This window comes from Vulpes lagopus, chromosome 9 (genome assembly GCF_018345385.1).
Source record: "Vulpes lagopus strain Blue_001 chromosome 9, ASM1834538v1, whole genome shotgun sequence".
Taxonomy (NCBI): domain Eukaryota; kingdom Metazoa; phylum Chordata; class Mammalia; order Carnivora; family Canidae; genus Vulpes; species Vulpes lagopus.
Genome location: NC_054832.1, coordinates 79,859,630 through 79,886,634, shown reverse-complemented (window position 1 = coordinate 79,886,634; position 27,005 = coordinate 79,859,630). Strand labels below are relative to the sequence as shown.

Genomic DNA, 27,005 nt, shown 5'->3' with positions numbered 1-27,005 from the left:
TCGAGTCCCGCATCGGGCTCTCTGCGTGGAGCCTGCTTCTCCCTCTGCCTGTGTCTTTGCCTCTCTTTCTCTCCTTGCATCTCTATGAATAAATAAATAAAATCTTTAAAAAACAAACAAAAAAATCACCCAGTGCTAATCCCATCAAGTGACCCCTCAGTGCCCATCACCCATTCACCCCCACCCCCTGCCCTCCTCCCCTTCCACCACCCCTAGTTCATTTCCCAGACTTAGGAGTCTTTACGTTCTGTCTCCCTTTCTGATATTTCCCACTCATTTATTCTCCCTTCCCTTCTGTTCCCTTTCACTATTATTTATATTCCCCAAATGAATGAGACCATACACTGTTTGTCCTTCTCCAATTGACTTACTTCACTCAGCATAATACCCTCCAGTTCCATCCACGTTGAAGCAAATGGTGGGTATTTGTCATTTCTAATGGCTGAGGAATATTCCATTGTATACATAAACCACATCTTCTTTATCCATCATCTTTCGATGGACACCAAGGCTCCTTCCACAGTTTGGCTATTGTGGACATTGCTGCTAGAAACATCGGGGTGCAGGTGTCCCGGTGTTTCATTGCATATGAATCTTTGGGACAAATCCCCAGCAGTGCAATTGCTGGGTCGTAGGGCAGGTCTATTTTTAACTCTTTGAGGAACCTCCACACAGTTTTCCAGAGTGGCTGCACCAGTTCACATTCCCACCAACAGTGCAGGAGGGTTCCCCTTTCTCCGCATCCTCTCCAACATTTGTGGTTTCCTGCCTTGTTACTTTTCCCCATTCTCACTGGTGTGAGGTGGGATCTCATTGTGGTTTTGATTTGTATTTCCCGATGGCAAGTGATGCGGAGCATTTTCTCAGGTACGTGTTGGCCATGTCCATGTCTTCATCTGTGAGATTTCTGTTCATGTCTTTTGCCCATTTCCGGCATCTGACAGAAGCTATGTCTCCAAGTAGTGTGGATGCGTGACTGTCATGCCGTGGGCTCAACTCTCAGAAGGGTGTATGCCTTGAAGCACGCTTGCAACTCGTTTCACTGTTGTGCTAGGAAGAACCTTCCACGTCTTCGGTGAGTAGGCGGCATGACATGCCCGTAGTGTACTCAGAGACACGAGCCTTCTGGGGCTGTAGCTTGATACTTGCCTCTCATGCCCCTTCTGACAAGCACGGAAAATGAGGTGGTTGGACTCTAAAACCACAGGCAGTGAGGACCTGCGAGGGACAGCACCTGTGTTCAACTCTGAGAAGGAACTATGCCTTGAAGCGAGCTCGCAAAAAGCCTCGCCTATTTGTTACTGAGGGGTGACGGATCCAATAAGACAGGACGTCCGCGGAGAGAGCCCTATAGAACTCGGAGTCACATATCGTCTGGTCCTGCCACCACGCACTCCCGTCTCACGCAGCCTCTGACAAGCACCTCACGTAAGGCAGTTGCAGGTTCCTCCACGTGCAGTGTGGAGCTGCGAGGCACAGCACGGGGGCTCCACTCTCAGAGGTAAGTGTCCCTGAAGCCTGGTTTCAACTCGCCTCTCTCGGAGGAGAGTTCGAAGGAAAACTCCTTTCTGAGTGAAGAGGCCTTTAGGAAAGGGCCGCACTGAGGTCGAAGACATAAACCTTCGAGTTCTGCAGGCAGTATCAAGACTCTACGCCATTCTTGTCAGGCTTCTGACATTAGGGTGTTAGAAGCTCTGGCACCCAAGCACTGTGGATGCACGACCGTCCTGCCGTGGGTCAACTCTCAGAAGGGCGTATGCCGTGAAGCCGGCTTGCAACGTGTTTCACTCTTGCCCTAGGAAGAACCTTCCACCGTCAGTGGAAGCTGTGTTCTGAGCTTCCATTGAGCTAAGTGAGCAGGTGGCATGAAATGCTCTGTAGGGTACTCAGAGACGCAGGCCTTCCAGCTTCCAGGCCTGTAGCCTGACACTTGTCTGTCACACAGCTACTGCCAAGTGTGTAAAATGAGGTTGTTTGACTCTAAAACCATGGGCCTTGAAGACCTGCGAGGGACAATACCTGTGCTCACCTCTAAGAAGGAACCATGACTTGAAGCGAGATTACAAGAAGACTCTTTTATTTGACATTCAGAGGCGTGCTCCGTCCTCTGGTGGGACCTTCCTTGGAAAAAGCTCTACTGACCTCGGAGACACGTGGCGTCCGGTCCTGCCGCTCTGCACTCATTTCTCACACAGCTTCTGCCAAGCCTCTATCAGAAGGGAGTTAAAGGTTGATTCCAGGTGCAGGGCGGAGCCGTGAGGGACAACTTGGCTGCTCACGTCTCAGAAGCAAGTGTGGCTGGAAGCCGCTTTCCGCTGGCCTCTCTCTTAGGAGAGATCAAGCCAAGTCCATTCGCGGTAAGGAAGCTTTGTGAGCGCGCTGTGTTCAGCTGGAGACAGAAGCGTCCCAAGTGTGCAGGAGGAGACTTGCTTCTCACACCGTTTCTGCCAGTCGTTACACAGGAGGCTGTTAGAGGCTACGTGTACACGCACCGTGAGCGGGAGAGGGAGAGGCCTCAGGCTCGCCTGGCAGAAGTACCTATGCCTTCGAGCCAGCTTTCAACTCGCCTCTCCGATTGCAGGAAAAGCCTCCTCAACTCTCAGTGAGGATGTTTCAAGGAAATTACTGTATCGAACTCGAGACACAAGACTTCTGGGTATGCAATTTGCCTCTCGCCTCTCACGCAGTATGTGTCGCATCGAACATCAAGGATTTAGGAGCTAAGTGCACAGGAAGTGTGGAGGTGCAAGGGATGGGACAGGCGCTCCACTCTCAGAAGTAGGTGTGTTGAAGTCAGCTTTCGACCAGCCTCTCATAGGAGAGAATGAAGCAAACTCCATTCGAGGTCAGGAAGTTTCTGGAAGCGCTGTGTTCAGCCTGGAGACACAAGCATCCAAGGTCTGCGTGGAGACTTGCCTCCTACGCCACTTCTGTCAGGTATTACACCGAAGGCTGTTAGAGGCCACGTGTACACGCACTGTGAGTGGGAGAGGGAGACGCCAAGGGCTCAGCCCTCAGAAGTATTTAGGCCTTCAAGCAGCTTTCACTTGTCTCTTCTGTTGCAGGTCAATCCTAGCTCAACTCTTTGCGAGGACGTTTCAAGGGAAGTACTGTGTCCAACTCGAGACACAAGACTTCTGGGTAGGCAGCTTGCCGCTAGCCTCTCGCACAATACGTGGCGGCATGAAATATCAAGGGTTAGGGGGATCCCTGGGTGGCGCAGCGGTTTGGCGCCTGCCTTTGGCCCAGGGCGCGATCCTGGAGACCCGGGATCGAATCCCACATCAGGCTCCCGGTGCATGGAGCCTGCTTCTCCCTCTGCCTGTGTCTCTGCCTCTCTCTCTCTCTCTGTGACTATCATAAATAAATAAATAATTTAAAAAAATATCAAGGGTTAGGAGTGAGGTGCAGGGATAGAGTGCAGCCGGGAGCTGCGGGTATTGTACTCAACTGCAAGAAGTACGTGTGGCCTGAAGCTAGGTCTCGACTAGCCTCTGTATGAGAAGATTTAAGAGCCTACTCCATCCCAAGCGAGGTTCTCTGCATAGCGGTGTACTGATCTTGGAGACATAATCTTTCCAGCTTAACTAAAGCCACTCGCCTCTCACACAATTATGTCAGGCATCACACAGAAGGGTGTTAAAAGCTAAGTCTCCAGGGAGTGTGCATGCCAGGGGACAAGCCATTGGTTTAACCGTCAGAAGTATGTATGCCCTGATGCCAGCTTTCAACTCGCCCCTCTCCTATTGCAATTAGAACCTAACAACTCTGGCTGAGGAGGTTTCAGGAATATACTGTATTGAGTTCGAGGCCCAGAACTTCTGGGAAGGCAATTTACCACTCGCCTCTCACACAATTGGTGTCAGGTATTGAACATCAAGTCGGTAGAAGCTAAGTGCACAGGGAGCGTGAGCCGCGAGGTCAGGTGCTCAACCTCAGGAGTAAGGGCGGCTTGAGGCCAGCTTTCCACTAGCCTCTCTCTTACGACAGTTCAAAGCAAACTCCATGCTAAGTGAGCAGGTTCAATGGAAAATGCTTTACTGAGCTTTGCGAGGCTCTCCTTCCGGTTCCACGCCTCGCCACTTGACTCACAATATCTGTTATTCTTCTCACATAGGGGAGTTAGAAGCTATGTGTACAGGCATCGTGGAAACGCAGGGGACAGTTCCTTTGCTCAAATCAGAGAAATAGTATGTCTTGAAGCCAGCTTTCCACTAGCTTAGATAATATGCTAGAAAAAACTTCCACCGTTTAGGTGACCAGGTTTCATGAAATGCCTTGTAGTGTACTCAGAGACACAAGCCTTCCAGGCCTGTAGCCTGATATTTGCCTCTCACGCAGCTTCTGACAAGTATCTAAAATGAGGACGTTTGAATCTAAAACCACAGGTGGTTAGGAAGTGCGAGGAAGAACACCTGTGCTCACCTCTGAGAAGTAACTATGCCTTGAAGCGAGATTACAAGTAGACTCGTTTGTTTGATGTTGAGACTTTAACGCCGTTCTACGTTAGGACGTTCCTTGGAAAAAGCTGTATTGAAGTCGGAGACACTTGCCGTCTGTCCTGCAGCTGTCTACTTTTTCTCACACCCCGTCTGACAAGCATCTAACATAGGGAGTTAGAGGCTAACTCCCCCATGCTTTTGGAGCCGCGAGAGGTAGCATGGGTGCTCAGCTCTCAGGAGTAAGTGTGGCTTGAGGCCAGCTTTCTTTTCTTTTTTTTTTTTAAATAATAAATTTATTTTTTATTGGTGTTCAATTTGCCAACATACAGAATAACACCCAGTGCTCATCCCGTCAAGTGCCCCCCTCGGTGCCCGTCACCCATTCACCCCCACCCCCGCCCTCTTCTCCTTCCACCACCCCTAGTTCATTTCCCAGAGTCAGGAGTCTTCATGTTCTGTCTCCCTTCCTGATATTTCCCACTCATTTTTTTCTCCTTTCCCTTCTATTCCCTTTCACTATTATTTATATTCCCCAAATGAATGAGACCATATAATGTTTGTCCTTCTCCAATTGACTTACTGCACTCAGCATAATACCTCCAGTTCCATCCACGTTGAAGCAAATGGTGGGCCAGCTTTCAACTAGCCTCTCTCTTAGGAGAGTTTGTAGCAAACTCCGTTCTACGTGACGGAGGTTTTATGGAAAGCGCTGTGTTGAACTCGAAGATGCAAACTTTCCAATTCTACAGGATGTCACTTGCCTCTCACAGAATTTCTGTCAGGCATCACACAGAAGGGTGTTAAAAGCTAAGTCTCCAGGGAGTGTGCATGCCAGAGGGTCACGTCATTGGCTCAACTCTCTGAGGTATTTCTGCCTTGTAATAAGCTTTCAACTGCCTCTCTCCTACTGCAGTTAGAACTTAGCTCAACTCTCGGTGACCTCAGCTCTCAACTCTCAACTCTAGGAAACTACTGTTTTGAGTTCGAGACACAAGACCTCTGGCCGGCAATTTACAACTCACCTCTCACACAGGTTGTGTCATGCATTGAACATCAAGGATTTAGGAGCTAAGTGCACAGGGGGTGTTGAACCACGATGGATAGCTCAGGTGCTCAGTCTCAGAAGTAAGTGTGGCTTGAAGCCAGCTTCCTACTAGCCTCTCTTCTATGAGAGTTTGAAGCAAGCTCCATTTTAAGTGAGGAGGTTTTATGGAAAGCGCTGTGTTGAACTCTGTGACGCAAACATTCCAGTTCTACTGTTAGTCATTTGCCTCTCACAGAAATTCTGTCAGGCATCTTACATATGTTAGAAGGGTAGCATTTTGCCCGTTGCCTCTCACACAACTCTCAAGCATCTACATCAGTGTTCTAGAACTAAACTTAGAGGCAGCGTGTATCCTTGAGGGACAGGCAAGGACCTCAACTCTCAGAAATAACTTTGCCTTGAAGCCAGGTATCAATTGCCCCTTGTCTTATAGAAGTTACAACCCAGCTCATCCTACGTGAGGAGGTCTCAAGGAAAGTGCTGTTCTGAACCTGGAGGCTCAAGATTTCTGGGCCTCCAACTTGCCAGTAGTGTCTCACACAAGTTCTGTCAGGCATCTAACATGTGGATATAGAGTAAGGAGCTATACCCACAGGCAGTGTGGAGTCATGAGCGATATCGCGGTTGCTCAACACTCAGAAGTAAGTATAGCTTGAAGCCAGCTTTCAACTAGTCTCTCTCCTATGAGAGTTTGAAGTAAGCTCCATTCTAAGTGAGCAGGTTAATGGCAAGTGCTTTCTTGAACTCGGCAATGGCCTCCTTCCTCTTCTGCAGCTTGCCAATTGCCTCACAGTCTGTCATGCGTCTAATATAAGGGAGTTTGAATCGATGTGTACAGGCATTGTGGAAAATCAGGGGACAGGTCCTTTGTTCAATTTAAACTGCTATGTCTGGAAGCCAGCTTTAACTGCCTTTGCTACTATACTAGTAAGAACTTGCCACCATTCTAGGTGAGCAGGTTGCATGAAATGCCCTGTAATGTACTCAGAGACCCAAGCCTTCCGGGCCGGCAGCTTGACACTTGCCTCTCATGGAGCTTCTGTCATCATCTAAAATGAGGTTGTTGTTAAATCTAAAACCACAGGCAGTTTGGAACTGCGAGGGACAACACCATGCTCAACTCTGAGAAGTAACGATGCCTTGATGTGAGTTTACAAGTAGACTTATTTGAGATTTAGAGGTTAACGCCATTTTCACGTAGGACATTCCATGGAAAAAGCTGTAAAGAACTCAGAGACACATGCCATCTGGTCCTGCAGCTGTGCACTCTTTTCTCACACAGCTTCTGAGAAGCATCTAACATAAGGGAGTTAGAAGCTAACTCCAATTGCAGTGTGCAGCCACGAGGAACAGCATGGGTGCTCCACTCTCAGAAGTGTGTCTTGAAGCCAACTTTCAACTAGTCTCTCTCTTGGGGGAGTTCGAAGCAAGCTCCATTCTATGTGAGGGGCTTTTATGGAAAGTGCTGTAATGAACTCGGAGTCACAACCCATCCAGTTCTACAGGAAGTCACTTGCCTCTGACACAATTTCTGTCAGGCATCATACTCAAGGGTGTTAGAGGCTAAGTATACAGGTAGTGTGGATGAGCAAGGACAAGCCATTGGCTCAACTCTCATAAGTATGTATGCCTTGAAGCCAGCTTTCAACAAGCATCTCTCATTTTGCAGTTAGAATCTAGGTGAAATCTCGGTGAGGTTTCAAGGATAGTACTGTGTTGAACTCAAGCCACAAGACTTCTTGGCAGGCAATTTGCCACTTGCCTTTCACACAACTACTGTCTACCATCGAATATCAAGGAGTAAGGAGTTAAGTGCACAAAGAGTGTGGACCCGTGAGGGATAGCACAGTGCTCAACTCTCAGAAGTGTGGCTTGAAGCCAGCTTTCTACTAGCCTCTCTCCTATTAGAGTTAGAACAACTCCATTCTACGTGAGGAGGTTTTATGGAAAGCGCTGTATTGAACTCGGAGACACAAACCTTCCAGTTCTACAGCAAGTCACTTGGCATATTTCAGAAGTGTGCTAAGTCTCCAGGTAGTGTGGATGCGCAAGGGACAAGCCATTGCCTCAACTCTCAGAAGTATGTATGCCTTCAAGCCAGCTTTCTTTAAAAAAAATTTTTTTTATTGGAGTTCAATTTGCCAACATATAGCATTACATCCAGTGCTCATCCTGCCAAGGGCCCCCCTCAGTGTCGGTCACCCAGTCACCCTAAATCCCCGCCCACCTCCCTTTCCACTACCCCTTGTTCCTTTCTCAGTTAGGGTCTCTCATGTTTTGTCACCCTCACTGATATTTTGACTCATTTTCTCTCCTTTCCCCTTTATTCCCTTTCACTAATTTTTATATTCCCCAAATGAATGAGACCATATAATGTTTGTCCTTCTCCGATTGACTTACTTCACTCAGCATAATACCCTCCAGTTCCATCCACGTCGAAGCAAATGGTGGGTATTTGTCGTTTCTAATGGCTGAGGAATATTCCATTGTATACATAGACCACATCTTCTTTATCCATTCATCTTTCAATGGACACCGAGGTTCCTTCCAGTTTGGCTATTGTGGACATTGCTGCTATAAACATCGGGGGGCAGGTGTCCCGGCTTTTCACTGCATCTGTTTCTTTGGGGTAAATCCCCAGCAGTGCAATTGCTGGGTCGTAGGGCAGGTCTGTTTTTAACTCTTTGAGGAACCTCCACACAGTTTTCCAGAGTGGCTGCACCAGTTCACATTCCCACCAACAGTGCAGGAGGGTTCCCCTTTCTCCACATCCTCTCCAACATTTGTTGTTTCCTGTCTTGTTAATTTACCCCATTTTCATTGGTGTGAGGTGGTATCTCATTGTGGTTTTGCGTTGTATTTCCCTGAAGGCCAGTGATGTGAGGCATTTTCTCATGTGCTTGCTGGTCATGTCTGTGTCTTCCTCTGGGAAATTTCTGTTCATGTCTTTTGCCCATTTCACGATTGGATTGCTTCTTTGCTGTTGAGTTTAGTAAGTTCTCTATAGATCTTGGAGCCTAGCCTTTTATCTGATAGGTCATTTGCGAATATCTTCTCCCATTCTGTAGGTTGTCTTTTAGTTTTGTGGACTGTTTCTTTGGCTGTGCAGAAGCTTTTTATTTTGATGAAGTCCAAATAATTAATTTTTGCTTTTGTTTCTTTTGCTTTCATAGAAGTATTTTGCAAGAAGTTGCTGTGGCTAAGTTCAAAAAGGGTATTGCCTGTGTTCTCCTCTAGGATTTTGATGGATTCTTGTCTCCCATTTAGATCCTTCATCCATTTTGAGTTTATCTTTGTGTATAGTGTAAGAGAGTGGTCTAGTTTCATTCTTCTGCACATGGCTGTCCAATTTTCCCAGCACCATTTACTGAAGAGATTCTTTTCCCCAGTGGATAGTCTTTTCCTGCTTTGTCGAATATTAATTGACTGTAAAGTTGAGGGTCCATTTCTGGATTCTCTATTCTGTTCCATTGATCTATGTGTCTGTTTTTGTCCAAGTACCACACTGTCTTGATGATCACAGTTTTGTAGTACATACAACCTGAAATCCGGCATTGTGATGCCCCCCGGCTCTGGTTTTCTTTTTCAATATTCCCCTGGATATTCAGGTCTTTTCTCAATCCACACAAATCTTGAGATTATGTGTTTCAACTATCTGAAGAAAGTCCATGGTATTTTGATAGGGATCGCATTAAATGTGTAAATTGCCCTGGGTAGCATTGACATTTTCACAGTATTAATTCTGCCAATCCATGAGCATGGAATATTTTTCCCTCTCTTTGTGTCTTCCTCAATTTCTTTCAGAAGTGATCTTTTTTTAAAAAATTTTTTTAAATTTTTATTTATGATAGTCACAGAGAGAGAGAGAGAGAGAGAGAGAGGCAGAGACACAGGCAGAGGGAGAAGCAGGCTCTATGCACCGGGAGCCGATGTGGGATTCGATCCCGGGTCTCCAGGATCGCGCCCTGGGCCAAAGGCAGGCGCCAAACCGCTGCGCCACCCAGGGATCCCTCTTTCAGAAGTGTTCTGTAGTGTTTAGGGTATAGATTCTTTACTTCCATGGTTAGGTTTATTCCTAGGTATCTTATGCTTTTGGGTGCAATTATAAGTGGGGTTGACTCCTTAATTTCTCTTTCTTCAGTCTCATTGTTAGTGTATAGAAATGCCACTGATTTCTGGGCATTGATTTTGTATCCTGCCACATTGCCAAATTGCTGTATGAGTTCTAGCAATCTTGGGGTGGAGTGTTTTGGGTTTTCTATGTACAGTATCATGTCATCTGCAAAGAGGGAGAGTTTGACCTCTTCTCTGCCAATTTGAATGCCTTTAATGTCTTTTTGTTGTCTGATTGCTGAGGCGAGGACTTCCAGTACTATGTTGAATAGCAGTGGTGAGAGTGGACATCCCTGTCGTGTTCCTGATCTTAGGGGAAAGGCTCTCAGTGTTTCCCCGTTGATGATATGTGCTGTGGGCTTTTCGGACATGGCTTTTACGATGCTGAGGAATGTTCCCTCTATCCTTACACTCTGAAGAGTTTTGATCAGGATTGGATGCTGTATTTTGTCAAATACGTTCTCTGCATCTATTGAGAGGATCATATGGTTGTTTTTTCTCTTGTTGATATGATCTATCACGTTGATTGTTTCATGAATGTTGAGCCAGCTTTGCATCCCAGGGATAAATCCCACCTGGTCATGGTGAATAATCTTCTTAATGTACTGTTGGATCCTATTGGCTAGTATCTTGGTGAGAATTTTTGCATCTGTGTTCATCAGGGATATTGGCCTATAATTCCCCTTTTTGCTGGGGTCTTTGTCTGGTTTTGGAATTAAGGTGACACTGACCTCATAATACGAGTTTGGGAGTATTCCATCCCTTCCTTCGGAAGTGTTAGTAGAATAGGTATTATTTCTTCTTTAAATGTTTGATAGAATTCCCCTGGGAAGGGAAGTCATCTGGCCCTGAACTTTTATGTTTTGGGAGGTTTCTGATGACTGCTTCAATTTCCTCATTGGTTATTGTTCTGTTCAGGTTTTATTTCTCCCCGTTCCAGTTTTGGTAATTTGTGGTTTTCCAGAAATGCATCCATTTCTCCTAGATTGCCTAATTTTTTGGCGTATAGCTGCTTGTAATACATTTTCAAAATCGCTTGTATTTCCTTGGTATTGGTTGTGATCTCTCCTCTTTCATTATGATTTTATTAATTTGAGTCTTTTTAATAAGGCTGGCTAATGGTTTATCTATCTTGTTAATTCTTTCAAAGAACCAGCTCCTGATTTTGTTGATCTGTTCTACAGTTCTTCTTGGTCTCTATTTCATGGAGTTCTGCTCGAATCTTTATTAACTCTCTTTTTCTGCTTGCTGTAGGCTTTATTTGCTGTTCTTTCTTCAGTTCTTTTAGGTGGGAGGTTGGCTTGTGCATTTGAGTTTTTTCCAATTTTTTGCAGGAGGCTTGTATTGCAATGTAGTTTCCTCTTAGGACTGCTTTTGCTGTATCCCAAAGATTTTGAACTGTTGTATCTTCATTTTCATTAGTTTACATGAATTTTTTTGATTTTCCAATTTCCTGGTTGACCCATTCATCTTTTAGTAGGATGTTCTTTAACGTCCATACGTTTGAGTTTCTTCCAAATTTCTTCTTGTGATTGAGTTCTAGTTACAAAGCATTGTGGTCTGAAAACATGCAGGGGCCAATCCCAATCTTTTGCTATCAGTTGATACCTGATTTGGACCCAGTATACGGTCTATTCTGGAGAAAGTTCCATGTGCACTTGAGAATTCCATTGCGTTCAGATGGAAAGTTCTGTATACATCTGTGAAATCCATCTGGTCCAGTGTATCATTTAAGGCTGTTTCTTTGGTGATGTTAGAATATTGGTCATTTGCAGAAACTGTCATGTTGAAGTCTCCTACTATTAGTGTATTATTATCTAAGTATGTCTTTACTTTGGTTATTAATTAATTTACATACATGGCAGCTCCCACATTGTGGACTGATCTCAGTAAAGGGTTGGCGGGGCATCTGGCAGAAGCCAGTTGGTCAGGCCAGGAGGCTCGACTGAGGCTTCTGTGCTCTGCTGCCTTCAGGAGCTGCGCTCCCTGGTAGGGCTATTCTATTAGCACAGGGCCCTGGATCCCAGGTCACCGAGCAGACAAAGCCCATCATCCTGCACCCCGCCCCGGGAGCATTGGCCAGTGCTGATTGAAGCTGCGGTAGTTACTGCAGGGAGCTGACTCCAGAGCTGGAGACCTGGCCACCACCAGTGGTGGTGTTCCTCATGTCACCTAGTGCCCGGGAAAGGCAGGGCCCCAGGGGACAGAGGCCTCAAGGGGTAAACAGCTCCCACTGATCCTGGCACCCGGTGGGGGGTGGTGCAGCATCTCTCTAGGTGCACACACCTGAGAATCAGCACAGCAGCCCCTCCCCAAGACCAGTTGGAAGGACAGGGGAAGAGCAAGTTCTTGACCAATCAGCGCTGGAAAGCTCCATGGGAAGTTGAGGGATTTACAGTATATATAACTAGAGGGTATCCCTCCTTCCCCCCACCTTTTAAAAAGATTTTATTTATTCATGAGAGAGAGAGAGAGAGAGAGAGAGGCAGAGGGAGAAGCAGGCTCCATGCAGGGAGCCTGATGTGGGACTCGATCCCGGTCTCCAGGATCACGCCCTGGGCTAAACTGCTAAGCCATCAGGGCTGCCCTCTGTCCTTTTTCCAGTACAACTCGTTTTTATATAGCAGACTGAAAATTTCCAATTTTTTTCTCTTTCCCACCTTAACTACAATATTTTACTACCTATTTTTAAGTTTCTTCCTTTTGACTTTCATATTTCTACAATTACAGGTCGTAGATATATTTTCCACGTCTGGATTCCAACATACTCAATTTAATTTTGGGAGATATACAAGATATGGGTTTTTGTGTTTTCTGCCTCAGTTTGTTCTGCAATGGTGGTACCTTCTAATACATGACCAGCACGCACCCGAAACCAAGTGGAACACCATGCTGGTTCATTCTCTGAGATTATATTCTCTCTTCATTCTCATTCTATCTTGTTTATTTTTCGGTGGTCAGTGTAGGGGCTTTCTACAAGTATTGTTGCTTTATACAAATTTGGGATTGAGCATCTTCTAACATACAGAATTTAATACACTCAGAACCAAGAGGACCACATTCTAGGACCCCTCAGGTAGACTGCATTCTCCTTCCACTACAACTTCTTCACCACCAGCATCTCCCAGTCCCCCCCTTTTTTATTTCTTCTCTTTTTCCTAGGTTTTTTTTTTTTTTTTTTTAACCTTCCTCTCTGGGATTTTTGGCATTTTATTGTTTACTACCTTGTTATAAAATTTGTTTTTCACTTTAGTGGTCCTTTTATTTTGTTCTGATCTTTGTTTTCATTTTCTGGTCTCTGGCCTCCAGAATCATCTAGAGTGAAATTTACTTAGGTCGTGGTTGATACTGACTCTGCCCACTCACAGCCACTCTGCACTGAGCAAAATGACTAGAAGGAAGAACTCACCACTAAAGAAAGAAGCAGAAACAGTACTCTCTGCCACAGAATATGGATTACAATTCCATGACAGAAAGCCAATTCAGAAACATAATTATAAAGCAACTGGTGCCTCTGGAAAAAAAGCATAAAGGATTCTAGAGATTCTGGAGACTTCATGACTGCAGAATTTAGATCTAATCTGGCTGAAATTAAAAATCAATTAAATAAGATGCAATCCAAACTGGAGGTCCTAACGATGAGGGTTAATGAGGTGAAAGAAAGAGTGACACAGAAGACAAGTTGATGGCAAGGAAGGAAGCTGAGGAAAAAAGAAAAACAATTAGGAGACTATTAGGAAAGGGTAACAGAAATAAATGACAGCCTTGGAAGGAAAAATCTACATATAATTGGGGTTCCAGAAAACGCCAAGAGGGACAGAAACATATTTGAACAAATCATAGCTGAGAACTTCCCTAATTTGGGGAGGGAAACAGGCATTCAGATCCAGGAGATAGAGAGGCCCCCCCCCACCAAAATCAATAAAAACCATTCAACACCTCAACATTTACTAGTGAAACTTGCAAATTCCAAAGATAAAGAGAAAATCCTTAAAGAAGCAAGAGACAAGAGATTCTTAACTTATATGGGGAGAAATATCAGATAAACTGCTAGCTGACCTCTCCACAGAGACCTGGCAGGCCAGAAAGGACTGGCAGGATATATTCAGGGTTCTAAATGAGATGAACATGCAGCCAAGAATACTCTATCCAGCAAGGCTCTCATTCAGAATAGGAGAGGTAAAGAGCTTCCAAGATACGCAGAAACTGCATGAATATGTGGCCACTAAACCAGCTCTGCAAGAAATATTAAGGGTGACCTGTAAAAGAAAGAGGAAGCCCAACGAAATAAGCCACAAAAACAGGGACTGAATAGGTATTACGATGACACTAAATTAATATCTTTCAATAGTAACTCTGAACGTGAATGGGCTAAATGATCCCATCAAAAGATGCAGGGTTTTGGACTGGATAAAAAAAAGACCCATCTATTTGTGGTCTACAAGAGACTCATTTTAGATATAAGGACACCTCCAGCCTGAATATGAAAGGGTGAAGAACCATTTACTATTCAAATGGTCCTCAAAAGAAAGCTGGGGAAGCAATCCTCATATCAGAAAAATTAAAGTTTTTCCCAAAGACTGTATACTTCAATTTTTTAAAAAAGAAAACCAAGACAAAAATATAAGTATAAAAAATATCCCAACAAAGAGCAGGCTAGCCTTTAGATGACTTCCTTGGTGAATTTTATAAAAACACTTAAGAATTAACACCAATCCTGGGGCACTTGGGTGGCCTCAGTCAGTTAAGCATTCAATTCTTGATTTCTGCTCAGGTTACGATCTCAGGGTCCTGAGATCGAGCCCCAGGTTGGGCTCCACCACCAGCGAGGAGTCTGTTTGGCATTCTCTCCTTCTCCTTCTGCCACTCTCCCCACCTGCACACTTTCTCTAAGAAATTTTTTAAAATCCTTAAGAAAAAAGAATACCAATCCTTCTCAAACTTCTAAAATATATGAGAAGTGAAAACTTCCTAACTCATTTGAAAAGACCATCATTACTTTGATACTAACTCTAGACAAAAGTTTCACAAGAAAACTTGAGACCAATATCCCTTGCGAACTCTGATGCAAAAATCTTCAACAAAATACTAGCAAACAGAATCCAACAGCATAGTAAAAGGATTACTCACTATGGGCAACCAGGATTTATACCAGTAATTCTGGGATAGTTTAACATCTTAATACCACTCATTATAATTCACATTCATAAACAAAAAAGAAAAACCACAGGTTGTCTCAATTAATGCAAATAAAGCATTTGACAAAACTCAACACTGTATGATGATAAAAAACCTCAGCAAACTAAGAACAGAAAGAAACTTGATCAACTAGATGAAAGGACATTTATGCAAATGTCTCAGAGCTAATAGGATACTCAACAGTGAAAGATTAAAATGTCCTCCTAAAGATCAGGAACAAGACAAATATATCCACTTTTATCATGTTACTCAACATTGTACTGAATGTTGTAGCCAGAGCAATTAGGCAGGAAAAAAGAAACATAAGCACTCAAATTAGAAAAGAAGTTAAACTATCTCTATTATCAGATGATGTGATCCTACATAGAGAAAAATATTCTTATTATTCATATTTCCTTATAATCAGTATGGGTGTCTTCTATTTCTTGCATCCAAACAAGTATCTTTATGCAGCCAAGAATCATAGGGTTGAAGTATAGACACAAGATATGGGTTAGACATGTAGTTCCGCATGTGTAATAGTCATTTACCATCCTGAGCCATTGTGCAAATGTCTCTGAATGTTGTATAGTGACTTTTTACTGCCTTCTCATGGGTTTGGATACAATTTCAAGTAGACAGCTTAGACAGCTTTGAAACTGGACTCATATACACAGTCATCTTGTAACAATGAACTTTTACTGACATGAAAAGTAGTCATTAAAAAACAGGGTTTCCTTTAACATGGGATCTAGTCAATGAATACATCCCACATTATCAAGACATAAGCAAAGATGGTTAGTTGTGATAGAAAATATAATCAACAAGGTAGTTTGTTTTGGTTGTTTTTGTGCTTAGCAAATAATATTTACTAGATCATGTGTTTACTGGATTTACACATACATGATCACTTTTTTTTCTTTTAAGATGAAATTTCTTTGTTGATTATGATACCATTTGTTGAGAATACAATGGTTTATTTTTAATGTCATAAGGTATTCAACCTGTATTTCTCAAAATGACAATTAGTGTAATGAAATATATTATAAAGTGACTATTTTGTTTTTGAAACTACATAAGAGCTGTATTACTTTGGGAGAAATTTTAATGTTTCATGTTCCTAAATTTATTATTTTTCAAAATCACACAAAAGTCTCCAAATATAAATGTTTAAAGACAAACAGTAACAGAAAGCTCAGAGCCAACATGAAAACAGTTCAGGTATGTGCAGGCTTAGAGGAGAGGCAGAGATTCTGTGAAGGAAAGGAAGCTATTTTTGTGTCTCATAATTTGATCTTGCTGTTTTAGAATGTGTATTTTTAAAATTTTATTTATTTATTCATGAGAGAGAGAGAGAGAGAGAGAGAGGCAGAGACACAGGCAGAGGGGAAGCAGGCTCCATGCAGGGAGCCCCATGCAGGGCTCGATCCTGGGACTCCGGGATCACGCCCTGAGCCAAAGGCAGACGCTCAACCACTGAGCCACCCAGGCACCCCTAAATGTATGTTTTGTCTCCAAATAAGGAATTCATTTCCAATAGGGGTTTGTTTCGTTTTTGTTTTTTTCCCTAGAATTGAAATGCTGTATGCTATCCCTATCATCATACTTGCAATTTCTGAAGTTAGAAATCCTGAGGCTGAGATGCCAAGCACTGTTATCTACCTTCCTGTTGTGGATATGAACAGCAAAAGTGAGTGCTAAGACCAAGGTTTTTTCTCTCTGCGAAATACTTTCTCTTTTGGAGAACAAATCTATCATGAAATGTCTAAATTAGAAGAGAATAAAATGAAAGAAAATGGCCTAAAAATACCCTAAAATATCAAAAGCAATCATTTCTAAGTATTATAAGCCATATCATTCATTATGATTCCTATACTACTAATGTAACACCTTATCACGCTTTTGGCTTTACTCTCATAAAATCTTAGTGATGAAGTCTTCTGGGTCTTATTTCCAATGAACATAATTACTAATGAGAACACTGCATGGAATGTTCATACTTACACCATTTATTAAGAGAGCTGGTTTAGCTAAGTTGTAGCACTTTGCAATATGCTATATTCTTGATTTAATACTTGTATGAACCTAGATATATATTTTCCTATTTTAAGTCTATCATAATCGTAACCTAATCATTCATATCAATATTCACTTATTCATCATGGTCTTGATTAAACTCCTGCTATAAGACGACTTTACCACTAAATAGATTTCTTCCCTTCAGTGCTTCAGGAAAATTGATGGCTATAGATGAAAGTTTAGGAGATGCTTTAACCACTTTCATGCTTGTTTATCTGCTGACTCCCATAGTTCTTCACATCCAGGGCTCCCACCCTATCCAAGTTCTGCCAAGGATGTTGGGGTCTGTTGCCTGGTCAATCAAGCACTTTACTTGAGCCTCTTCTGACAGTCCATTCTCTGGTTGTTGGGCACGGATGTTGTGATCTTTGCTTCCTCGTGCTACAGCCACATAATCTTCAAAGGCAAGTGCCTTCTCATGGCCCAGGAACAGCTCATCGCTGGAAAAAAGATTAAACAAATACAAAAACATGAAGCATTCATTATTTTCCCTTTGTTGCTTGCTTCCCTGGCTATCTTATCCAAACATTCCCTCTTATCACTTATAGAATATTTTCTGTGGCTTATAACCTTAAAATCAAGAGACTGGATTTGTTGGAACATAGAACATGAATAATGTTGCTATTAAAACTTGTCTACCTACAGGTGCCTAGTTGGCTCAATTGATAGGACATGTAACTCCTGATCTCAGGGTTGTAGTTAACAGTCCCCCTGGTGGGTGTGGAGATTCTTTTTAAAAAATAAACAAAGCTCACCTAATAAAAAATTCTAACAGAATTTAAAAGTATTAAAAAAAATTGTCTACAAGTTTTTGTGTAAATGTACACTTTCCTTTCTCTTTGGTTTGTATTTAGGGGTGGAATTACAGGGCCAAATGGTAATTCTATTTAACTTTTTGAGAAACTGCTACTGTTTTTCATGGCAGCTACACTATTTTACATTCTTAATAGCAACATACAAGGGCTCTAATTTCTCCACATTCTACTATATTTCATTTTTTTAAACATTGATTTATTTCAGAGAGAAAGAGAGGGGGAAGGGAGGGGGAGACTCTGTATCGAGTGTGGAGCCCAACATGGGGCTTGATCTCACAACCCTGAGATCATGAGCTGAGTTGACACCAAGAGTCAGACGCTCAACCAATTGTGCCACCCAGGCACCTCTGTATGCCATTTTATTATTATAGCCATTCTAGTAGGTATGAAGTGGTACTTCATTTGTAATAATAATTTTAAGCATCTTCCCATATGTATATCCTCCTAAAGAAATGTCTGCTCAAATCCTTTGGTCATTTTTAAATTGGGTTGTCTTTTTATTGAGTTATAGTGTTAGTTTGTTAGTTTATTTTTTTTTTTAAATGTATTCTAAATACAAGTCCCTTATCAGCTATGATTTTTAAATATTTTTTCCCATTCTTGTGAGGTTGTCTTTTTACTTTCATGATGGTATCCTGTAAAGCACAAAATTTTTAAATTTTGATGAATTTATCTATTCTTTTTTTCTTGCTTATGCTTTTTGGTGTTATACCTAAAAATGGCAGATGTTCTTGCCAAATTCAGGTCATGAAGATCTACCCCTGTGCTTCTTTAAGTATCTCATAGTTTTACTTCTTACATTTAAATCTTTGATCCATTCTGCATTAATTTTTGTGTATGGTGTGAGACAGGGATCCACCTTTGTTCCTTTGCCAGAGCCATATTTTGGAAAAACTATTTGTACCTTGACCAACTGATCACAGATTAGAATACTATTACTTAATTTTAAAGTCCAACTTGTTTCCCTCTTGTGAAACATTTCTATAAATTTGTTTGCTTTAGACCTCAACAAGAAAAATTTTTGAAGCTCACTTGAAGGTTAACCCAATTTGGATTCTTGTCTAACAAGCACATACTACATTCTCTACACCTGTGTGCTGTGCCTACCAAGATCCAAGCAAATTTAGAATCTAAGTCTCCTCTTATATACAAAAATATTATTGCAATTGCCTAAAAATGCTGCTGCTGGGGGTACCTGGTTGGCTCAGTCAGTTAAATGTTGGCCTTTGTTTCATGTTATGATCTCAGGGTCCTGGGACTGGGCCCCACATCAGGCTTCCTGCTCAGCGGGGAGTCTGTTTCTCTCTCTCCCTCTGCCGCCCTCCTGGCTCATGCTTGCTCTCACTCTTGCTCTCTCTCAAAATCTTAAAAAAAAAAAAAGTTCCTATTGTTCCTCACATTGATACAGGTTATTCCAGGCAATGACCTGAAGCCTAAAGACTATGCTAAGAGGGCAGAGGCCAAGTACACACCCTTCAGGGATACGGACCCTGCCCAGCCTTGGAAAAATCAATTTTCTTAAGCCATGCTTTTTTTTTTTTTTTTAAAGATTTTATTTATGTATTCATGAGAGACAGAGAGAGAGAGAGAGAGAGAGAGGCAGAGACATAGGCAGAGACATAGGCAGAGACAGAAGTAGGCTCCATGAAAGGGGAATCCTCTTGCACTACTGGTGGGGATGTGAACTGGTGCAGCCACTCTGGAAAACTGTGTGGAGGTTCCTCAAAGAGTTAAAAATAGACCTGCCCTACGACCCAGAAATTGCTCTGCTGGGGATTTACCCCAAAGATACAGATGCAGTGAAACGCTGGGACACCTGCACCCCGATGTTTATAGCAGCAATGTCCTCAACAGCCCAACTGTGGAAGGAGCCTCGGTGTCCATCGAAAGATGATGGATAAAGAAGATGTGGTTTCTGTATACAATGGAATATTACTCAGCCATTAGAAACGACAAATACCCACCATTTGCTTCAACGTGGATGGAACTGGAGGGTATTATGCTGAGTGAAGTAAGTCAATCGGAGAAGGACAAACATTATATGGTCTCATTCATTTGGGGAATATAAAAAATAGTGAAAAGGAATAAAGGGGAAAGGATAAAAAATTAGTGGGAAATATCAGAAAGGGAGGCAGAACATGAGAGACTCCTAACTCTGGGAAACGAACAAGGAGTGGTGGAAAGGGAGGTGGGCAGGGGGTGGGGGTGACTGGGTAACGGGCTCTGAGGGGGGCACTTGATGGGATGAGCACTGGGTGTTATGCTATATGTTGGCAAATTGAACTCCAATTAAAAAAAAAAAAAAGAAAAGGAAAGAAAAAAAGAAGTAGCCTCCATGCAGGAAGCCTGACATGGGACTCGACCCCAGGTCTCCAGGATCAGGCCCTGGGCCGAAGGCAGCGCTAAACCGCTGAGCCACCCGGGCTGCCCCAAGCCATGCTTTTTACATCTATAAAATGAAGATAATAATGCTAATATCACAGGCTAAATGAAAACTACTCAGCACATCATACATTAGTAATTCTTCAGTAAATAGTAGTATGTTAGCGTTTTGTTTTTTTCTTCACAAATAACCATCTTACCAAGTAATAACTGCTGGATTGGCACCTGCTAACTTTCTCTTAGCGTAATGTATTTTTTGCCGGGGATACCAATTTTTTTCAGTTATGTTAATTTCTTGAATCCATGATCCTCCTTTTTTTAACATTTTCTGTTCAAAATTCTAAAAGAAAAGAACATGATGTTCTCTGCTTATTTTAAGTTTATATGATTACATCCAAACAGATTGAACAATTATTTTAAAATAAACATCTATAACTGGGGAGAACTTTATAGCTTTTTATACACATTCTAGTAGTATTATACATAACAGTGACAATGACAGTGGTACCATACCCTATAAGGATGCCCTCACTAAGCTTCATTCTTTTGGGCTGTATTATGAAGAAACTCAGTACTTAAGAAAGCACTATGCAACAAATCAAGGAACCTCACATGGAACAGATTTTAAACTAAAAGTTGTCTCAGGGACGCCTGGGTGGCTCAGTGGTTAAGCGTATGCCTTCTGGCCCAGGGCATGATCCTGGAGTCCCAGGATCGAGTCTCACACAGGCTCCCTGCTTGGAGCCTGGTTCTCCCTCTGTGTCTCTGCCTCTCTCTCTCTGTGTGTCTCTCATAATAAATAAATAAAATTAAAAAAAAAGAAAAAGAAAAAAACAATCTGTATATCTTAAAAAAACCAAAACAAAACAAAAAAAAAACGTTGTCTCAGAAACCAGATCCACCATCACCCATGGGTCTATATATATTAACTCCTCATTAGAAATATACTCAAATGAAAGAACAGTTTTTTCCAAATGAAGATTATGTCTTTTATCTGGTTTTCAGGCCAACTGACCCCAAATGTTAATTTTAAGAAATACTTTACAAAACAACATTAATATATTAATAAACACAATCTGATGTATTTCTATCACATAAGAGGTCCCAGATCAGTCCCTGGTATACTGTAATAAAAATGGAAAGTGCATATAAACAAGCCTACTTTCCAGTCGAAGGAAGGTTCCTTTACAAACACGTCCATGGTGTTAGTAAGCAGGTCAGAGTGTGAGCGGAAGGCTCGCAGTGCATGCACCATGATACTATACACAACACCTGCTTCTTTCATTGGTAACATCAGATTGATAAATTGGCGAGTCAGACGAAAAGGCATCAACTCAGGGACAGGCAGAAACTAGAGAAAAAAACAGCTATGAGAAGGATAACATACGAACTAGAAATCTCAAAAGAAAAGGCACAAAACATCCTCCCACAGTTATTCACAGTGAAAATATGAACTCTTCTTTTCTTGAAATTAGTTACACAGATGTGAATCCACTGTGCCCAGGAGTAATCAACACAATCATCTTTGTAATGCACAAACCTATGTGTGTAGGATCACACAGCCTGCAGAGATTTACAAATATAATTGAAAACTTCAGAATTTAGGGGCACATGGGTGGCTCAGTGGTTGAGCATTTGCCTTTGGCTCAGCTCGTGATCCCTGGGGTCCTGGGACTGAGTCCTGCATTGGGCTCCCCATGGGGAGCCTGCTTCTCCCTCTGCCTATGTCTCTGTGTCACTCATGAATAAATAAAATCTTAAAAAAAAAAAAACACTTCAGTGTTTAATGTCAGAGATTTATATCACATCTTGTAGAAGACATTTTGATTATAGGGCTTCATAAAATTTCCTTATAGTTTTCCCTCTTTATAGAAATACATTCTATTCTTGGCTTTGATTATATAATTCATCACCACACCTTCTGCAACCGGTTTGAACAACGCCAAAACAAAGTTGAGATTCTCCCTTATTCTGTAAGAATGTCAAATTCAAGGACTATGACAAACCAAGCTAATTGATGTGTCATTTCTTCTTTAAAACCTATCCATTTCCAGAAGGTCCTATGACTATGGTTCTAAATCAGCCAAGAACAATGAGAACAAGGTGCATATACCTGAGTAGCTGATCCAAATGCATGTCCAAAGTCGATTCCGATCAATCCGCCTGTCTCCATGCTTACCATGAAATTGTTCAGATGTCTGTCTCCAATACCCAGAATCCAGTGGCTAATGCACATAAGAGCATGAGAACTGGCAAAGTGGGAGCGAAGTGCCAGGAAGGCTGCAGGGCCTGTGCTCATCTTCAGAAAGGCCCGCCTGGGGGAGGGAGACATGATCTCTGTAGTCTCTGTTATGCCACCAGCTGGCTTATAAAATCAGGAGGATACTTACTTTAAGAGATCAGCTGGCACTTTACTTTCTCTCCTTCTAAAAGATGTGACTGTTTCAGTACGACTAGCTGCCCTATGATTTAATAGGAAATGACTAATTAGAACAAATTTCTGTGACTTGAAATTTAAAATTTATACTGAGGCTCAAATATCAAATAACTAGGTTTTGATGATCTGAGGCAAACTTTCTAAGAAACAAAAGTAACATGCAACTTTGAGAAGAATTAACTAGCTAGTAAAAAGGAAAATCAAAACAAAACTTACTTAAACATTGACATGTAAGCGCCAACATCATATTTTCCAGACATCTTTGCCAGCCAATCTCTATATTCACATGGTGGTGCTTTGGGATCACTAATAAGTAGAAAAAAGAGAATCAGCACTAGGAAGATATTTAGCATTATAATGATTTCAGTGGCAAAGATCACCAAGAATTCATTGAAAAATAGTGAAGAGCCAGGGAAATAAATATGACTTTTAATCATATTTAATATTAACAGTGAACCCATGTTACTCTGGATCTAGAATCTCAATATATCATAATTCACTGTTCGTTACTCCTAAAGAAATCAAAGCCCTTTCCTATGCCAAAATTCAGGCACAAAATGATCAGATACAATAAATTTCCCACTCCATACAGAGAACAAGATAAATTAAACATAAGTTTTTATGATTCATGCATATGGTTCTAAAAATCTGGTAGTGGAAAAGAACCTTAACAAGATGACAGTACAACATGCATCTTCCTCAAAGTAGGCAAGAAATGATAAGCCATATTACTACTACAAACTAAAAGGTGACAAGTTATGCGTTGAAGATGGATTAAGTCTGTTTTTGGATTGTCACACTCTTTCTTCACCGTTTCCAGTATGTAGATACATACAAAATCCGTATGAAATACAACAAGGCTCTGGGAAATGAACAAGGGATAGTGGAAGGGGAGATGGGCGGGTAGTTGGGGTGACTGGGTGATGGGCACTGAGGGGGACACTTGGTGGGATGAGCACTGGGTGTTATGCTAAATGTTGGCAAATTGAATTCCAATAAAAAAAAATTAAAATACAGTAAGGAATTATCTTAAATGACAATGGCTTTGAATTGAACTTAGAAAGCTACTTTTAGTAATGGTTCATAGGCAAAAGGCATAGTGAGCTGTTGGAAATGTGTTTTGTATGTTTGGCCACTTTGGGGTTTGTCAAAAGATTTAACAAATTTTCCTAAAAAGAAATCTAAAGATAGAACTATTTCATCTGTTAGTAGTTCCATTACTTAAAGTGAATCTTTTCTGAGTTGCTACTAAGTTAATTTCACAATACAACCCTCCATTTCAATATAAATTCTCTCCAAGTTTCAATTGGAATGAAAATCTTTAGGTTAGAAAACTGCAACATGCAAATTAAGAAAAAAATAGGAATGATTTGGGATGACTGGGTGGCTCAGTGGTTGAGCGCCTGCCTTCAGCCCAGGGCGTGATCCTGGAGTCCCAGGATCGAGTCCTGCATTGGGGTCCCTGCATGGAGCCTGCTTCTCTCCCTGCCTATGTCTCTGCCTCTCTTTCTGTGTCTCTCATGAATATTAAATCTTTAAAAAAAAATCTTAAAAAAAAAAGCAATGATTTTATTAATGGGGGGCTGGAAGTGCCTTGTTATAAAAAGGTAGTGAGAAGTAATTTATACACTTCTGTATTTGAAAAGCACTTTGAACTCCACCAACACCTATGTTTACCCTATGTATTTTACATTACTATTCCATCTTAGACACGGAGGCAAAGGAACAAAGGAAAGGGCAAGTCAGTTTTGCAAGATTCCCACTAAAAGTCAGAATAAGTTAGCATGAGTAAGATCTGGACTTCTTAACTCCAGGAAGTACTGTCCATCAGTTTCCCTGTCCTCCAAGGAACACAGAACAACTGCAGGCAAAGGACTCAAATGATTGAAATTAAAAGTTTGTACACACAGCCTTATTTAGCAGGAGCAAGACTTTGGTAAGAATATTCTTAATTTTACAGAAATCATTTTTGACTGATGAGAATTTTGCTCCTATTTAAATGCTTTCAGGACAGAACAGAGTACAATAAAAAGAAACAGGCCTTAAAGCTAATTACGGTCATTTCCTCTTCCTTCATCCAAACTTCTCAATTCCTTCTTCAAAATGTCTTTCAATGTTGTCCTTACTTTTCTTTACAGAAAAAAAAACCAAAAGGCTTTCTGATTAAAAATCTATGTTCGTTGTTGAAAACTTGGAAAATATAATAAAAGGGTAAAGAAAAATAAAAAGCACCAATATCATGACCTAGAATTAATTACTAATAATCCTAGGTAGCCCACTTACATGCTGGGCAGCCTATGACAAGTTATATAAACTCTCTGGGCCTCAACTTCCTCATCTGTACAGAGCTGTTAATAATAATTTGCAGGTTTTTGTAAGAAAGAAATGACTTCACACACATTAATAACTGAGAATACTACCTAGCATGCAGAAAATGTTTAATTAAATGTTAGCTGCTAATCTTTTTATTTCCTTAAGATATTCATTACTGTTGTTGCAAAGCTAATACCATTTTTTTTTCATTGTGGTAGAATCCATGCAGCTACTGTTTGGAACCCTCTATTCCATTTAGCTTATTCATCTAGCCAGAGGTGGAGAAAACTGACCTGGGTGTGGCTCAGAGCTCCAAATTAAAAGGGGCCCAGAAATGTCACCGGAAACACGAGGTAGAGGAACTTAATCTAAAACAACATTACTCAGGGAGATTATGCCTGGGGAGCAACAGGCTTGCAATATGTCTGGGCAGAGTTGAAGGAGGAGTATGTAGGCTCCACATCACCTTGTATAAGCTGCTTTCTCCTCTCGTGACATGTTACTCAAAAGGAAGTCCTTCAAGGTAAGAGTATTTTCAATCCATTCAATTAGTCCTAATCTGAAAAGGAGAATAAATAGTTTATGAACACAAACCTAAACCTCTTTTTCCTCACCAGAAAAAAGTTCCGTAGAATCAAAGCAGATTTCCTCAAGTCAGTTCTTCATTTACTTTCTCCATATTAAGTTTGAAAATCAAAGGTTTACAAGTGCTTGTTAGTTCTGTTTATAGCCCTGTCTTTATGAAAGCTAAAATACTAAATCCCATCTCTGTAACCTTAAACAAGGATTTGGTCCAGTCCTAAAATTTACACTCAAAAAAACCTATTCTAGAATGACTATGTGCACTGGTCCCACCTGGAGGTCATGGGTATAACATGGTAAGTCTTCAGCTGCATGTTTCTCTGGCTACAGGCGGTGTCCTGAGAAAGGAGGACATTCATGACCTCAAAGAGTTGTTCGATCCTCTGGTCCTGCCGCAGATCTTCACCTCCCTTGACAAGGAAAGGGTACTCCTTCTCATCATGGCCTCGGATGATGATGCGCTTCGGCTTTCTGATAGAAGCCATTACTTTTATCTTTAAAAATTAAGAAAATATTTTAGGTGCAGTCTAAGAAACTGATAGAAAAACTGATCGTATCATTATCAAAAGAGAAAAAGTAAGGCTGGTTGGTACAGATTCCTCAAAGAGACAGTGAAGTGACAGAAAACTAATACAGAACCTAGTGCCAGGGAAATATTTGTTACTTGTTTATGTCCTACTGCTGTGCCTCTAGAAACTTCACATTCCTTGTTACAAATAATTGCTTATAAAATATAGATATAAATAATTCCTTATAAATGAGCAACTTATAACATGTTAACTTCCTAAAGTTAACTCTACCTATGTTTTAAAATAGACACACACACACAGTTTACTCTTTGAGTTTGTTACATTAAAACACTGAAGCATGTACACAGAGTTTACTCTTTGAATTTGTTACATTAAAGCACTGAAGCATTGTATTAAGAGCTTCAGTAACTAATAGGATCAGAAAACTCTGTGCATTTAAGATCAAGATGGAAAGCTCCTTTCTCTAGTAAAGACAAATATGTCATTCTCATACCTGAAAAACTAAACACCGATAATAATCTTTACAGGAATCATTTTTGACTGATGAGAGATTTGCTATGTAAATACTTTCAGGACAGAATAGAGTACAATGAAGACAAATAGGCCCTGAAGCTATTTATGACTAATTCCTCTTCCTTCATCCAATAGTTACTCACCAAAACTTGTCATATACTGGCAATAGTCACAGACATTGGCACCTACCCGCTCATCAAACCCAGCGATTCGTGCATGGTATTCTGGTAGTGGCTTTCCTTTGCCATCATACTGACCTAAGACAAACCACAGAAGCCTTACTTAGATATAGCTTGTTATAGAACCCTGTATTTTAACATATACCTGTTTATATAATAATAATAATAATAATAATAATAATAATAATGATTATAATAATAAAAAGCTATGTGATAAAATTTTTTATTGTAAGTTTTTATTTTAAAGACATTTGACTTCTTTAAAAAAGATTTATTGATTGGGGCGCCTGGGTGGCTCAGTGGTTGAGCATCTGCCTTTGGCTCAGGGCATGATCCTGGATTCTTGGGATCAAGTCCCACATCAGGCTCCCCCAAGGTGCCTGCTTCTCCCTCTGCC

General features: G+C 41.4%; 1 protein-coding gene across 4 annotated transcripts in view; it reads right to left on the bottom strand.

The window, feature by feature from the left end:
- Positions 1-16,766: 16,766 nt before the first annotated feature.
- The window catches only part of PRKDC (protein kinase, DNA-activated, catalytic subunit), a 206,530-nt gene continuing 196,291 nt past the window's right edge, over positions 16,767-27,005 (bottom strand). For all 4 annotated transcript variants that reach the window (XM_041769223.1, XM_041769224.1, XM_041769225.1 and 1 more), the window contains 9 exons: positions 26,619-26,686; positions 25,660-25,880; positions 25,271-25,363; positions 22,708-22,797; positions 22,445-22,516; positions 22,168-22,369; positions 21,217-21,405; positions 20,255-20,394; positions 16,767-17,297 (listed from right to left, as the gene is read on the bottom strand). In XM_041769223.1, coding sequence (XP_041625157.1) covers positions 17,093-17,297; positions 20,255-20,394; positions 21,217-21,405; positions 22,168-22,369; positions 22,445-22,516; positions 22,708-22,797; positions 25,271-25,363; positions 25,660-25,880; positions 26,619-26,686 — 1,280 coding nt within the window. In that variant the 3' untranslated portion in view covers positions 16,767-17,092. The remainder of the gene's footprint in view (positions 17,298-20,254; positions 20,395-21,216; positions 21,406-22,167; positions 22,370-22,444; positions 22,517-22,707; positions 22,798-25,270; positions 25,364-25,659; positions 25,881-26,618; positions 26,687-27,005) is intronic.